General features: G+C 51.5%; 6 protein-coding genes across 6 annotated transcripts; 2 read left to right on the top strand and 4 right to left on the bottom strand.

The window, feature by feature from the left end:
• Positions 1–942: 942 nt before the first annotated feature.
• On the top strand, positions 943–1,967 carry BDP55DRAFT_562673 (UDP-galactose transporter; the record flags this gene model as incomplete). The annotated part of the gene is made up of 2 exons (XM_060570176.1): positions 943–1,788; positions 1,848–1,967. 2 exons carry the CDS (start codon positions 943–945, stop codon positions 1,965–1,967), a joined length of 966 nt encoding a protein of 321 aa, XP_060424341.1.
• Positions 1,968–2,146: 179 nt separating this feature from the next.
• BDP55DRAFT_679399 (uncharacterized protein) lies at positions 2,147–5,002 on the bottom strand. Its single transcript, XM_060576048.1, has 3 exons — positions 4,664–5,002; positions 4,526–4,609; positions 2,147–4,474 (listed from the first exon to the last, which is right to left on the bottom strand). Exons 1-3 carry the CDS (start codon positions 4,683–4,685, stop codon positions 2,352–2,354), a joined length of 2,229 nt encoding a protein of 742 aa, XP_060424340.1. The 5' UTR covers positions 4,686–5,002; the 3' UTR covers positions 2,147–2,351.
• Positions 5,003–5,150: 148 nt separating this feature from the next.
• On the top strand, positions 5,151–6,043 carry BDP55DRAFT_679397 (uncharacterized protein). The gene is made up of 2 exons (XM_060576047.1): positions 5,151–5,250; positions 5,305–6,043. Coding segments are annotated over exons 1-2 (639 nt in total). The 5' UTR covers positions 5,151–5,248; the 3' UTR covers positions 5,942–6,043.
• BDP55DRAFT_755573 (HAUS augmin-like complex subunit 6 N-terminus-domain-containing protein) lies at positions 6,022–8,381 on the bottom strand (the record flags this gene model as incomplete). The annotated part of the gene is made up of 2 exons (XM_060580747.1): positions 6,022–8,038; positions 8,091–8,381. The coding sequence occupies 2 exons, from the start codon at positions 8,379–8,381 to the stop codon at positions 6,101–6,103; spliced, it is 2,229 nt and encodes a 742-aa protein (XP_060424338.1). The 3' UTR covers positions 6,022–6,100.
• A 1,175-nt stretch (positions 8,382–9,556) lies between these two features.
• On the bottom strand, positions 9,557–9,865 carry BDP55DRAFT_733207 (uncharacterized protein; the record flags this gene model as incomplete). Its single annotated transcript, XM_060580052.1, has 2 exons — positions 9,557–9,569; positions 9,627–9,865. 2 exons carry the CDS (start codon positions 9,863–9,865, stop codon positions 9,557–9,559), a joined length of 252 nt encoding a protein of 83 aa, XP_060424337.1.
• Positions 9,866–10,658: 793 nt separating this feature from the next.
• On the bottom strand, positions 10,659–12,101 carry BDP55DRAFT_707542 (TTL domain-containing protein; the record flags this gene model as incomplete). The annotated part of the gene is made up of 1 exon (XM_060578078.1): positions 10,659–12,101. One exon carries the CDS (start codon positions 12,099–12,101, stop codon positions 10,659–10,661), a length of 1,443 nt encoding a protein of 480 aa, XP_060424336.1.
• Between the last annotated feature and the right edge of the window lie 1,670 nt (positions 12,102–13,771).

Here is a 13,771-nt window from a genome sequence, read left to right as displayed (position 1 = left end):
GTAGAGAACTATGGTTGAGGCAGGGCTTCCTGGCGCAAAAGACCTCGTATCCAAGTGCCTAAATGTCAGACGGGTGGGACGCACACCTATTTAGGGATCAATGACAGTCTTAGCCTCTTGGGGGTTCTTGGGGCGCGACAAGGGTGGTTGTTAGCGTAAATCTAACGTCGACGCGGAGTGCCCGGGACCGAGGCCGAGCTGTCACGACGGCTGCCACTAGTGCTTTGTATCATTGTGGTTCGTGCAAGAATCGTGCCTCTCAGAACAGTGATTCAGCTTTCCAGAGGGCCAAGAAGGTATTAGGGCCAATGTTGTATCCGTAGCCTCTTGAGTCGACTTTCAATATCAGTGTAAGAAGAGTGCTCCACTGCGCTGTCAATCCCCTAGCACACGACAGTGCCTGACTATCCGCTCTCTCTTCTTGGGTGGCTTGACCATCGCCATTTTGGAGTGGGATGGGTCCCCCCGGCTTAAAGTTATGAAGTGGAGAGTGAGCCGATATGAATCAGTGATCAGCGAGTCAATACCACGAAAGATTTGGCCCCCGCTAGGTCCCTTAGCTACCGCAGCTGTCGGATAGTAATTCCGGCGCGGTGGACGCGGTAAGAAAAAAGCCGACAATATCTAAACGAAGGACGAGCAGAATGACCGCAAAGTTTAGACACGATGGAAAGAGCCCAATACCAATGACCGGGAGAAGGATTCAAGAAACGGACATCTCCATGGTGCAAAGCAACTTTGCGCGCCGCCGATGCGCCCGAATCACGGCTGCCATCATTCTTGCAATGGTAGGTTTACATGCCTCCACTGCTATTGGGCACGACGAGATCTGACAGAAAGTCCGAAGCTCATCTGTCAAAACGCGGCCAGCATTTTGGTGAGTAGACAGCCTTTGCCTGCACCTAACCTGAAGTACGGTCTTCAACATCCATACTCTGACTAATGAGGATCAACAATCAGTTGCAGCACAAGGTGCAGGGCCGCCCCGAGGACGATTCTGTTCGGTACGAGCCTCTTAGTGCTGTCTTTCTATCCGAGGCCTTGAAGCTGCTCATCTCCCTCGGTGGTGCTGCTTGGGCTTTCAACAACAACACTGAAGACCGCGCGGCAACTACTTCCGGGTTTTTAGATTACGTGCGGAGCGGTCATGACAACGCTGCCATACCAGCTTTCCTGTACACGCTCTCGGCAACCAGCCAGAGCTTTGGAGCTTACCATCTCAGCATTCTACCGTACCTGATGCTGTCGCAGGTCAAGCTAATCCTGACACCCATTTTCAGCAAGGCTCTCCTAACACAGACTCTGCACCCTCATCAATGGCTGTGCCTGGTCATCATGGCAGCGGGGATAGTACTGGTACAGGTCGGCTCTCTGCCATCGTCATTCAGCGACGTTGCCGGCGGCGACGCGGGTAAAGATAGAGCCTTCGGAATTGTCACCATGCTAGTGGCTGGTTGCTGTAGCGCTTTCGCTGGTGTCTATATGGAGGCCGTTCTAAAGTCCTCAGAACGTAGTTTCATGGTTCGCAATGCTCAGCTGGCGGCATATGGTTGTTTGTGTGCACTTGGCGGGTTCTTGTGGCAGTCAGACTTTAGCACAAAGGGATTCTTCCGTGGTTACACAATGCTGGTGTGGGACTTTGTTCTGTTACAAGCCATGGGAGGGTTTCTTGTCTCCTGGGCGGTCCGTGTATCGAGCACCATTGCGAAGAATTACGCCCAGAGTTTGGGTTTCCTGTCAGCCTCGACGATTCCCCTACTCTCGTCGCCTCGCGCATTGAGCTTTGAGGTAAGACGCCAAGGTCCCTGGACTCTGGCCGTTGAAGTCTTGTACTGACTGATTTACAGTTATACTGTGGTATCGTGATGGTTCTAGGAGGTGTATTCGGGTCTCTCTGGAAGACCGAAATACCTGTTGATTCCATAGATGGCAGTGGTGAAAGGCCTAAAGAAGGATCAATAGTTTAACGACGAATGACACGTACATTCATGGCCTATGGCTTCTCTTCCTAATCATCTCACTCGACAAGCAGAGGTACTGGATTAAAGACCATAGGGGGTTAACCACTTCGGAGATTCTAGTAGATAGAGTGAGTTCCCTGATCTCCGTGAACTCGGGGAATAGTTGCCTTTGCGGCCTCGCTCACTTTTCTTTCCGCAATTGTGGCCAAACATCAGCACTTTGCTGGGATTGTTCTTCCGCCCTCCTCGAAGAGCTGAGTCCACGGTGCTGCCGGAATGTCGATATAATACAATAGGGGCTGCCTAGACTATGCTGGGTATCCACGCTTCTCACTTTCTGTGAAGAAGATGACCATGCGCCATAACTTTTTGACCATATCCTCTGCCTCGTCATCCAATGCCTGTGGTGATTGTTAGCGACCCAACAAAGGAAAAGGTGAGACTTGGTAAACGCACCGCTGCAAGCTCTTCCACCAGCTCCGACGGCTTCCCGTGCTTCCGAAGATGCTCCTCCACGACCTCAACAAGCATCTCCTCCTGCACGCCGAGATACTCGACAATTTTCTTCTCGACAAATGGCCGAAGCTTGTCGCGGATGATGGCATCGTCCAAGAAGTCCCATTGCACAGTCCAGTTCCACAGGCCATCCTTCTCCGATGGGATCTCCTGGGCAAGAGCACGAACGGCTTTGCTAATCTCCTCCTCGGTCATCTTGTCCGCCGCAGTCGTAGGCTCGAACTGGATGGGGATGAGCTGTCTCCTGGTTGTGCTGTCTTGTTCCTCGTCGTCTAAAAGACCCTCCACCTCAGCAACGGTCCGTCGTTGAGGGGCCACACGTTGGGCTTGTGCGCGCTGAGCTGCAGCACCCAGCGACAGCTTAAAGGGCGCTGGTGCGGAAGCGGTTGCTTGTTGTCGCTGCTCCATCTCATGGGCTTGTTGGTCGAGGAAGGAGTCGGCCATGCCACGCGCCCTCTCTATGTCTGCGGCCTCTCTCCGGCGCTCATCATCTTCGGCTCTCCGATCTGCCTCATCCCTGGCTTGTTCATCCGCCCTTTCAATTTGGCGCTTCTTGACCCAGCCTGCATGGTCACGGTAGTAAAAGTGGTTTTTTCTGGACGCTTCTCTCTCGTCGTCCCAGGCCTTTTCCCTTTCAAGCTGCTCTTGTACGCGTCTCTCCAGTGTCTCCTCATCCTGCAGCTCACGCTCCTTTTCTCTCTCCAAGGCTGCCGCACGGGAACGTTCTCTGTTCACCCACTTTCGCTCCGCCTCGAGGTACATCTTTTCTTCTTCCGACTTTTGCTTCGAGAGCTCCTGCTGGTAGATCTCCTCATCATCAGCCTCCGTATCTTCGTCTTCGCGATTGATAGACAGCTCGGCGTTCGAGATTCCTCCGTTTACGAATGACGTACGGGAACCGTTCTGTCCTCTAGGACCCGACGGTGCATTGTGCATGCCGCGAGGTCCGACAGGAATATTGTTGGAGTTGGATGGTGGCGGAGAATCCAACCGTGATGGTCGAGAGGGACCATTGCGGTTTCGTTCCAATTCTTCCATCTCTTCCTCGCGTTTAAGGCGCTCCAGATCTCGCTTATTGCTGCGTTCTCTGAATGCCGCGATCTCGGCGGCGACAACTTCTCTCATCTCTGCAGGGATGTCTGCAAGTTCGTCGTCTTGAGCCAGAGGGATGTTGACAACCTCGACGTTGTCTCCGGAGTTACCCATTGAGACATCACCTTCGCCGTCTGCTGTGCTGGCGGATTTGGGATAAACGAGGTCTCGGATGACCTGCTTCAGGGTCTCCTTGGCAGTCTTAATCCGTGATTCAGCACCACCATCATCACCTCTGCCTTCCTTGTAAGATTCGATGTACTTGAGAGAATTCGGGTCGATAGTGACTTGAAGCTTGACCATTTCTACTCCGTCGAAAGAGTCACCTTCCAATGGTGCACTTTCGGATGGGGCTTGTCGTTTCAGTGGGACCTCGACGTCTTGAAGCAGATCGCAAGCGGTTGCAAAAGAATCGGCATCCTCGAACTGCGCGAAGCCAAACTTTGTTCCTTTGCCGTCAGAAAGGACTGAAGTGGCGACGTCCCATCTCCGAAGCTTGCCGACCGAATTGAGAATCAACTCGATGCCCTCGTCGCCCCTCACACCTTCGGGAATCTTATGAACAAACAGTGTCCTCAGCTTCTCCTCGTTGGTCGGCGGGACTAGGGACTGCATGTGCTCGCGTGCGGCAGCGCGGGATTGATCGTATCCGCGGTCCATGCCCAATCCTTGTCGTCCGCCGGTCGGAGCGTTGCTATCCTTTCTGCCGCCATCGGGGCCGCCTGCCTTGCCACCTATGGTACCAAGACGAATGACGGGGGCGCTGAAGTTGATGTTCGGGAGGTTCGCGGGAGCTTGGAAGTTAGGCGGCAGGCCGCTTTGTCGGTTAGCTTGGGCATTGTTGGACTGCTGGACACCGGGAGGTGGTGCCATTCCCGGAGCGGAAGACATGCCTGGCGGAGGGCCTGAGAATGTGTTAGCAGGGCATCCCAAAATCAGAGCATTGGATTCCGAACCTAGACCAGGTGGAGGAGCCATGCCGGGGGCGCCGTTGGACCCCGGGAAGCCACCATAAGTCGGAGGCGGCCCATAGGGGTTACCTGCTGCAGCGATGAGTGAGAAAGAGCATCTTTGGGGGTCGAAAGTTGACGCACCTCCGTAAGGGTTGTAGGACATGGTGAGAGATTCTGCAGAGTTGTAGATAATAAGTTGACGTGGAATCACTGATCGACGATCCTGTAATTGGCGAGACTGCCTCAGATCGCAGGAATGAGTTGCAGCCAGTAATAAACAGAATTGTCGATGATGATCCCGGTCGAAGCTCGCCGCTCAGATTGAAGGAAGGGCAAGGGCGACAGTAACTGTGTAGGAGACTGAGGCTGACGGGGAGAGCGGCGGTAGGTGGGACGGAGAGCTCCAAAGTCGAACACCGAAGCTCTTGGTCTATCTCTGTGGTCCAATCTCGCTGGGCCTGATCCAGTCCTTTCCAAAATTCGGCGCGAGGCAAACGCGAATTAGCCTTGCAACGCGACAGCTCTTTGATTGGCCGGAACTACATGGTGGGTCCATCGGCATCCCGGAGATACCCTTCACCGAGTAAGCTTCCAATCGATTGATTTCGCGACTCGCCAGGTCTGGGCTATGGAAGGAAATATTGTGAGATTGATCAACCGCCAAAGCTGCGCCAGTTCGATTCCCTCCGCATTGTGCTCGCCTAGCCTCTGCGAAACTCAATTAAAATGTGAGTGGCTCTCCTCGTAAGGTTGTCGAACCTCGATTAACTTAAGTCTCATAGGGCGTCGGAAATCGGGTTGCTGAGCAAGAGACTGCTCACCACCTGCACCATCCGCAATTCCTCTCTGCATGCATCACAAGCGTTCCGACAGCCGTTATGGACTCATCCGCGTGCCTTTGCGACATCCTCGATTCTCTCCGCTCCTCCTCGCTCTGGATCACGATCGAACCTTGAAGGCCTGTTCTCGAAGCCAGCCGCGACGAACTACGCCCAACCGCCACCTCCGCCGCCGCCCGCCGACGCGGCTGCCCCTTCCCAGGAGAAGTCCGATAGTCCCTACGCATATGATGCTACCTCTGACACATTCGATATTTCCAAAATCATCGCTATGGAATCCGATGAATTCCTCAAGAAGCACTACCCTACAAGCAAGCAAGAGCCCGACCTGCGCACACGTCCACAAACTGGTCGAACGGTTCACCTTACCACCAAAACGGATTTGGCCAAGGCCCTTAAGCTTCTCGATTTCAACTGCAAAAAGAACAAGACCAGGAAGTTTTCCCAAATGCAGAGGTTCCATGAGCGTCCGGGAAAGAAGCGCAAGAGACAAAAGAGTGAGAGATGGAGGCTTCGTTTCAAGGAAGGCTTCAAGGCAACGGTGAAAAGAGTCATGGAGCTCAAGAATCAAGGCTGGTAGGAGCAACCACTGGATGTGACAAGATGACTGTAGCACATGGTGTCTACAAAATGTACAATATGTAGAAATCACAAAGATTTTGGTGTCTCAAATGCGTAACTTAGGTCGTTATTAGCGTCTTTCACTCTGCGTTCCTTGGGTGCAGAGTGTATAATGCATCTACAGAGTTTCCTCGAGCGGTCTCCTGGACGGCGAGGGGGCCGGGCTCGTCTTGATCCTCGGCCGGCTACGAAACACAGCCTCCATATCTTCAACAGCCATCAGCTCCTCGGCAAGGATGGATGCATCAGGGTCCAACTCCATCGTCTCCTCCTCAACCACGGGGATATGACTTTCTGTTCGGGCTCTAGGCCGTGGTTTCTTTAACGACTTTTGTCTGTCCAATTGAGCTTTCTGGTGGGCGGCCTCAAACCCAACCATGCTCTTCCGCGTGCGAGCAACCAGGTCATCCTCATCAGTGACGTGAATCGTAACTTCTCCAGTTCGGCGATTAGCACTGGCGAAGGATGGCCTCAGGGTCAGCGTATCGTCTTCCTCATCGTCTGGATCGTATCTGACGCTCCGCGAAGATCGAGCCATCGACATCCGTGTCCGCTCTGCAAGGGATAAGGTATGACGTGGTTTGGAGCGCTTGACAGGCGAAGGGGACGCAACGTCCATGTCCTTCAAAATTTGGTCTGCCAGCTCTTGTGTTGGAGATTGGGGCGATTCTGGTGAGCCATCCTCCCTTTCGAACGGAACTTCCGCCTCCCCTTGTTCTTCCAGAGGCGGGCTTGCGATGCGGTCAGGTAGTGTCTCCGTAATGTCGTCTTCTTCCGGTAAAGGGGGGGTCGGCGGAGGTATAGCCAGTTCATCCTGCGACTCTGGTGGCAGTAGCAATGGGCTAGGTAACGGGGGTGGTAGGTCAGAACTGCTCGTCCGGGAAGAAAGATTGATGGCGGGACGTTCGAGCCGTCTGGGATGGGGCTCCTGCAGCGATGGACGCCGTGGCAAGTGATTTGTTCCGTGCAGATCATCCTCTAATTCGCTGAGTTCTGAAATGGTCTCGTCTCCGAGGCTCTCCCTCGTAGCCAGGATCCCATCTGGTTTCTCGTGTTGACGAGTCCGCGGGCCCAACGTCTCGGTGAGCTTGACCACGGGCAAAGAGCCTACTTCAGCCAACTCTGCTATACAGTCGTCCAAAAGGTTAGAGTAATTCCTTGTCAAGGGGATGCTCTTCTTGGCAATCTGCTTTCTCGGGCTCGTCTTTCCCAGATGCAAGCTCTCGTGCGTGTCGAATCCGAGGTCGATGCCACGTTTTGTTTTCAAAGGCTGTGACGTTTTAGATGTACTGGCTTTGCGCCGTTCGCCAAACATATCGGTTCGGAATTCCTGCCATCTCGCAAGCCTCTCCCTCTGTGTCCTTACACGGCCATCTAATTGCTCCAAAAGGCCTGCATTGTGGCTTTCCAACTCGGTAAGTCGACTAGACTCTAAGCGTCGCCAGACTCTGTCAAACGGGGCCGACAATAGGCCGTCCTTACGGGCGTGGGAGTCGCCGTAGAGAAGAGTTTCCATCCATTGCTCGTTCCCGACCCAGTTCGTCCGCACTGTCCTCCATGTATCTGATTTCAGATGGTCTGGTAGGTCTCGCGTGCTTGAAGGTACTCGAGCGGCTTTAATTTCCTCCTTCCTCCGTACAATGGTTTCCTCTTTTTGGCTCAGCACTCCAGCAAGTTCGTGATACTTTCTCCTAGCCTCGTCTTTCTGCCGCATGGCGTTGGTGATGGAGGCTCTGTGAGCAAGCGCAAGGGTCACAAGTTCCTTTCGCTCGGCACTGTAATCCCGGTTTTCCAACGCAACTTGCTGTGCGATAGCTGGGTACTCGTGCTCGGCTTTTGTCACTTCGGCCACCATCTTTTTCAGAACGGCGGATGAAAAGACGGCGAGAACTTCTTCCAATCGCTCCCCTTTGCACTCGTCTAGCATGGTCTTGCGGACCACTGCATCTCGTCCGAGGACCCCATTCTTCTTGGCCTGGTCGAGGCTTCGCAGGAGGGCGGCTCGCAAATTTAAGGATTGAACGTGGTCTCGAGGTGGGAAGAAGGGTTGAAGCTTCTATGAGTCACGAAGATTAGCAGAGCCCAGTACAGACGCTATTCGCACATACATTCCGCGCCTCTTCTGGGTCCCAGAGTACAAAGAGCTGGTAGAGGGTCCATTCTACGCAGTGGATGCGCCTTTTCTGCACAGAGAAAGTCTGCGCATCGAAATCTGGCCAGTCTGGGAAAGAAGGAAAGTCCAGCAAGCGCAGGTTGGTCAAAAAGAGGGAGGCATTGGTGGTAGGCGCGGTACTCGTTGATATCGAGGCGTGAATGGGTGCGCTCAGGGTCTTGATCGACGGGCCCGGTCGCGGCTGACGTGACCGTGCAAGCAGAGAATTGGCTGGCAGAGTCGCCATGACGACATTTTGCTTTCAGTCAATGGTCTCGAAGAATCAAAGTTGAATCTTGTCTTTCGTCTCCCTTCGGACGGGAGTATAGGGGGGGACGTCGTCTACGCAGGCGCGTGTCGCATTGAATTGGTTCCAAATGCAGACAGCGCATTTGTTGTGTTGATGGTGGGGAGGAAACGGCGGTGGAGGGATCAGCCCAGCCCAGCAACGCTTAGCGCGTCAGGGGTCTCCAGAATTTCGGCTAGCGGTTAGCTGCCTGCGCTGTCAGTGGCACATCTGGGCCTCGCCTGTCCTCACCTACACTCACCTTGGTCTTAACACCTATTGATGCTCGGTATACGGAGTATACAATGCTAGTTCCAATTGAGCGGGCTATCTCATAGATTCTTTTGGAAACTCTGCGTTCAGGATTCCCAAACTTGGGCTTTGCAGACATCCCGAGCCACAGTCATGCTCATTTAGACTCATTGATAATCTGCCTTACGTCTGTCGGTCATCAAATAGAGCGCGGGTGTCTGTGCGAAAAGCATGGCGTCGCTGCCTTTTCCCGAATAAATGAGTAGCTTCTTGTATGCTATTAGAGTTTAAGGCTCAACATCAACGGTTAGCCAAATACACTACAAAAACAACCGATAACTTCCATTCCTTGCAGTGGTCTCTTTGTCCAGTGCATGGCCTTCCTTATAATGTCTACTTACGTACCTTTGTCAACGTTATCAAGAGACTTCGGCCACGATAGGAATCAGCAACGAAAAGCGCTTCTCCTAGGCAATTTAGTCTTCCCTCAGTGCATCGTACAGATAGCTGGCCTTACCGACATTTGGCGTAAGGGGATGAAAGATACAGAGCAAAGGGGCACATTTGGCCACTTCATGACCTTGACCTTCAGCCATGGCCATCGGCTACTTAGCGAAGCTCAACTCAAGCAAGCCCGTGGCTCTTTCGAATGGCTAGGTGAAGCGAAAACTCTTCAACGCTAGCAGATTCTACTTCAACAGTAATCGTCACAGCAGTCTCCAGTGCTACCAGCGCATCTCTAGATGTACACACTGCATTGGGAGAGCACAGGCTAAAATCGACAGCAAAACAGTTTGGATGTCATTGAGAAGAAGTAGGATTATATTTTAAATAAGAGATTGCCCTGCCCTCTCTTCTCCTCCAGAACGTACGATCGAACGTACTCAATTACCCCTCCTACTATAGTTGTTAGGATCATAGGAATGGAAACCAACACGTCCCTGATCAACTCACAATGTAGCTCCTGAAGAGTCAGAACAGACCGCTCTCCCAGAAACTGCAACGCATTGTCCTTGACCATTTGACAGAAGTCTGGTGCCGTTCTCAAGATTAGGGTCAACATCTGTCCCGGCGAGGTCCTGAAGAGCCTTCTTATCCGCGGCTTGTTGTTGTCGGCTGCCGCCACGCTGGGGCGAGGCTGCGACAAGGCCGAAAATGGTGATCAGGGTGACTGAGATGGAGGAAAATTTCATGTTGAAAAGGTATACGGGAGACAAGATAGACACAATGGTAGAGTTAATAGTAGTAGTGTAGGGCAAGAGGATTGGGCCAGCCTAGAAACAATTGGGCACACTCGAGCGTAGTCTGTAGTAGTTGAGAGATGCTGATCGCAAGGATATTTCGTTCACTTCACTGTTCTACGTGAAGCCTTTATAGGTATTCGATAAAATGCGGCGCGAACCTCATTTGTTGTCACAGTTGGGATGGCAGGTAGGTTTCGCGGTTGTCTCAAACTTGACAAGCGACTCCTAGCATAACTGGGCAACTTGACTCCTGTCACAATCTCGAGACAACTCCACTCTACCTGCATCTTAAAATCATTCTTATACTATGGAACCTCCTTTTTAAGCTTAGAACATCACAATACAGGCCAAAAGAGGCAACTTTTCACGCAGCATGGCTACGTAAGCCAGTCGCTCAGCATAAAGAATGCGAATCTCATGATTGGGGCTACGTCCTTGAGTTTCGAGAAGTGGAACGCTCGTCTCGATAAGAGCATGGGTTACAGACCACCAGGATTAGATAGAGGATTGACGCAGGATAGTTCTTCTAGGATCTATCTCCACACGAGAGAGGTTCTTTGACCGGTTCCAGCCGCCTTGGCCGATTACGAAGCTAATCCAATGCAGGCATCAGAGACGAAAACCTTGCCAAGACCCAGTTTCAGTGTCCAGGTTAGGTAGTACGCCTAACAGAAACCTCAATCAAACAATGAAGTGTTCAATAATGAGGGCGTCTCTACTCGCTGTCGGAATCGAACTGTATTCAATTTTCTGGCACAATCTCCGTTATGTTGCTCTTGGCAAGCTTGTCCGTCTCGTCCAACACTTGAATCAGACCCTCTTTCGCAGCAGTATGATCGCAACCTTCGAGTTGAGCCATACCCATATGTTCCATAGCCACACAGATCACAGATTCCATCAAGCGCAGTGCCAAAGGTCCTGCTATGCCAACATTGTAGAATGCAGGGGTTTCATTGACTTCAAGCAGCCACGCGGTGCCGTTCGAGTCTACGAGGAAGTCCACTGCGAATAATTCGAAGCATTTATCCACTGTTGTGAACTTGTCCGCCATCGTGTGTGCAGCGGCCTGAAACAGCTCCGCGGAAACGGCGCAGACATGATCAAAGACATGAGCTTTCCAGTCCCCAGGCAGCAAGTCATCTGGAGCATCCCAAAAGTCTCTCATTGACTCTCTATTGACAAATACATCTTCGTCTTGAAGGGCTGTGTTGGTCAGAGAGGACTTCAGGCTTGGGTACAACCAAGGCGGTTTATAGTCTTCTCCAGCAAGAAGGGCAAGCATCTCCTTGAAGACGTAGACTTTGAGACGGCCTATCGAGAGAACGTAGGCTCGCGCGTGCCACTTCCTATTTTCCATCGGCGGAATAGAGACAACATATTGCTGAGCGACGAACTCGCGCATCTGTGCTGATGGAATACGTCCGCCTTCCTTGAAGAAGTATTGCGGCTTTGGACATCTTTGGACATCATCTGAAGTTGGCTTGAGTGACGAAGTTCCTGTGGCGGTGACTAGCACATCAAGAGTCTCTAGACCCGGGGTAGACAGTGTTGGCGAGAAGTCATCCGGGCCGCCGATCTTCGAACATGAGAAAGTGCCTGGAAGAGATTGTTGACCGTCGTAATTCAAGGTACCATCATCCTCGTCCTCGTCCTCGTCCTCTGCAAGCTCGAGATGACTAGCAAGCTCATCTACTGTACTGAACAGTCTGATGCCAGCGCCACAGTCGACTAACGCCGGTTTCATAATCCACCAGTCTCGTTCAGCTGCGGGCTTACTTTCGTTTGCCTCGAGTGTATATAGAAGTGACAGGTCGTCTGCAGCAGTCAAAGACTCTGCAGCATACTCGGCATAGTCTAAAGACAGTCGAACGGTGACGGGCACATGACTTTTGAGAATGCTCTCTGGTCTCTTGGCCGTCCACAACTCCACAACTCTGGCAAGATAGTCCTTTCGAGCCAAAGCGTCGCTGTTCGGGTAGGCATTGATCAGGCCCTTGGTTGCCGAGTTCAAGGCTGCGAAGTTACGATTCAGTGCCCAGCCATCGCAGAACTGAAAGACTGTCGTAGCGTTTGATGGGAAATGATCGAAATCGTCGATGAACTTGGTTTCCGGTGCGTGCTTTCGGATGTATGACTTGATGTGCTCCGACAGCCAAGGACTGGCTGGGTTGACATACGCGTACATCCTGGTAAATATCGAAGGACTGTAAACTCTTGCGTGAGCTTCAAATCTCTTTTGGAGGTGGTAATGTTGTCCGATAGACCTTGCGAAGTTCCCCCAGACGCAATGAGGAACCTTGGAATCTGGCATGCGATTTATACCAACTTATAAATCCAAAGGGTTATGGTTCCACTGGAAGTTTGCATGGCTCTCACTACTGGATTGTCCGAAGGATCGTGGCATCGCTCACAAAGTTGGAGTGGCCAAGAGGCATGCCAAGCGAGAACGCGGATACTCATTACCTAACCAAGCGAGACGCTCTACTTTCGAGGTTTCCATTAGACATAAACATTTTTTTAAACGTAATCCAACCCGAGCTCAACCCGAATAACCTCTCGATCCTAGGTCGATGGCTTCTGCCGAGATGTACATACCCTTGCGGGCACCGCAACGCCCCCTCGGGTGTAGTTACATAAACAGCATAAAACACAAGATCACTTCGAAGAAACGTAATGCGAATCTGTTTATTCAAATGCACAAAAATGATTAGTTCGGACTTGGAATGTCCGATAATAGATTTAGTAATGCATAATGGATAATCCCCAATTAAGTTAATAAGAGAAACCAGGATCAGAAGGCTCAAGTAGTCGGAAACCATACGAGCCCAAGATGTCGTCTTATTTCACTTCCATTGACAGCACGCGAAATCCTTGCTTGTGTTCATGACCATGCATCTGCAAGTTGCGGTGACTCAAATTTCGTCCGGAAATAACACTAAGTGAAGGATAATTCGAATATTGAAGATCATCAGGCGCCAGCTTCATCTTCAAATCCACTAGTTCTATTACATAGCGAAGTAGTCTGATCGTACTTGCCTGTATGATGTTGAAGGTCGTTTGTCGAGTCTTGATATATGTGCCGTGAATCTCCAACCTACTTATCAATGATGAAAGCTTCCAGTCTGTCAAGAGCAGTAGCCTTGGTCAGTTGGCCCTGGAGAGAGGGCCAGACAAAAAGCCGACCATCGTCATATCCAGAGAAAGGATGCTGGTAATGATTCGCGATCTTCACGGTGACTTTTAGTCTAAGCATTTATCGTAGAGTTAAACAGCTAGACTGAAAGCGTGCCGCTAATCACCCTCCTAGCTAGTCAACTCAGGGGTGGAGCGTGGCAAGGTTGGTCTGATGGACGATGAAGGATCCATCTCACAGTTACATGAGACAATAAAAAAAGCGATTCAACATACAGTGCGATTGTAATTGATATAGGGAGCCGCAAACAAAAACATCTCTATCGGACATATCATGAGAAGTGTCAAGAACAACTCAAGGGTCGGCATGGCCGGAACGTCAAAAGTATGACGTATCAGGGCTTCTCTCGTTATTGATTACCATTTGATCATGTATTATCCATTTTACCATGTAGAATGAAGCTAGCCTAGCAGCGAGATGAACAAGAACCTGGTTGGGAGCTTGCCGCAATATCTGTTTTGCCACCTGGATTTCTGTCGAGATAGCATGGTGACAAGTGGACAGGTCTAAGCTGCGCTACCTATCATAGAACGCCCCCAAAAAGCTGTTCAGCACGCGGACGAAGGCGCAGGCAATGGGCCAGTAGACCCAGTGAAGGATTCAAAGACGAGAACTAATGCCAGTCTGAAATCCGCGAATATTTCGTCCCAAAGACTGATCAT

This window comes from Colletotrichum godetiae, assembly GCF_030913485.1.
Source record: "Colletotrichum godetiae strain CBS 193.32 chromosome Unknown BDP55scaffold_59, whole genome shotgun sequence".
Taxonomy (NCBI): Eukaryota; Fungi; Ascomycota; class Sordariomycetes; order Glomerellales; family Glomerellaceae; genus Colletotrichum; species Colletotrichum godetiae.
This window is presented reverse-complemented; position numbering and strand designations above follow the sequence as displayed.

What these genes read in the sequence shown, in the direction of transcription:
- BDP55DRAFT_679399 (XM_060576048.1), bottom strand. Translation starts at nt 4,685, where the DNA reads ATGTCCTACAACCCTTACGGAG. An exon ending in GTCCTACAACCCTTACGGAG is followed by an intron (nt 4,610 to 4,663) that starts GTGCGTCAACTT and finishes TCGCTGCAGCAG; the next exon opens with GTAACCCCTATGGGCCGCCT. An exon ending in GGCTCCTCCACCTGGTCTAG is followed by an intron (nt 4,475 to 4,525) that starts GTTCGGAATCCA and finishes ACACATTCTCAG; the next exon opens with GCCCTCCGCCAGGCATGTCT.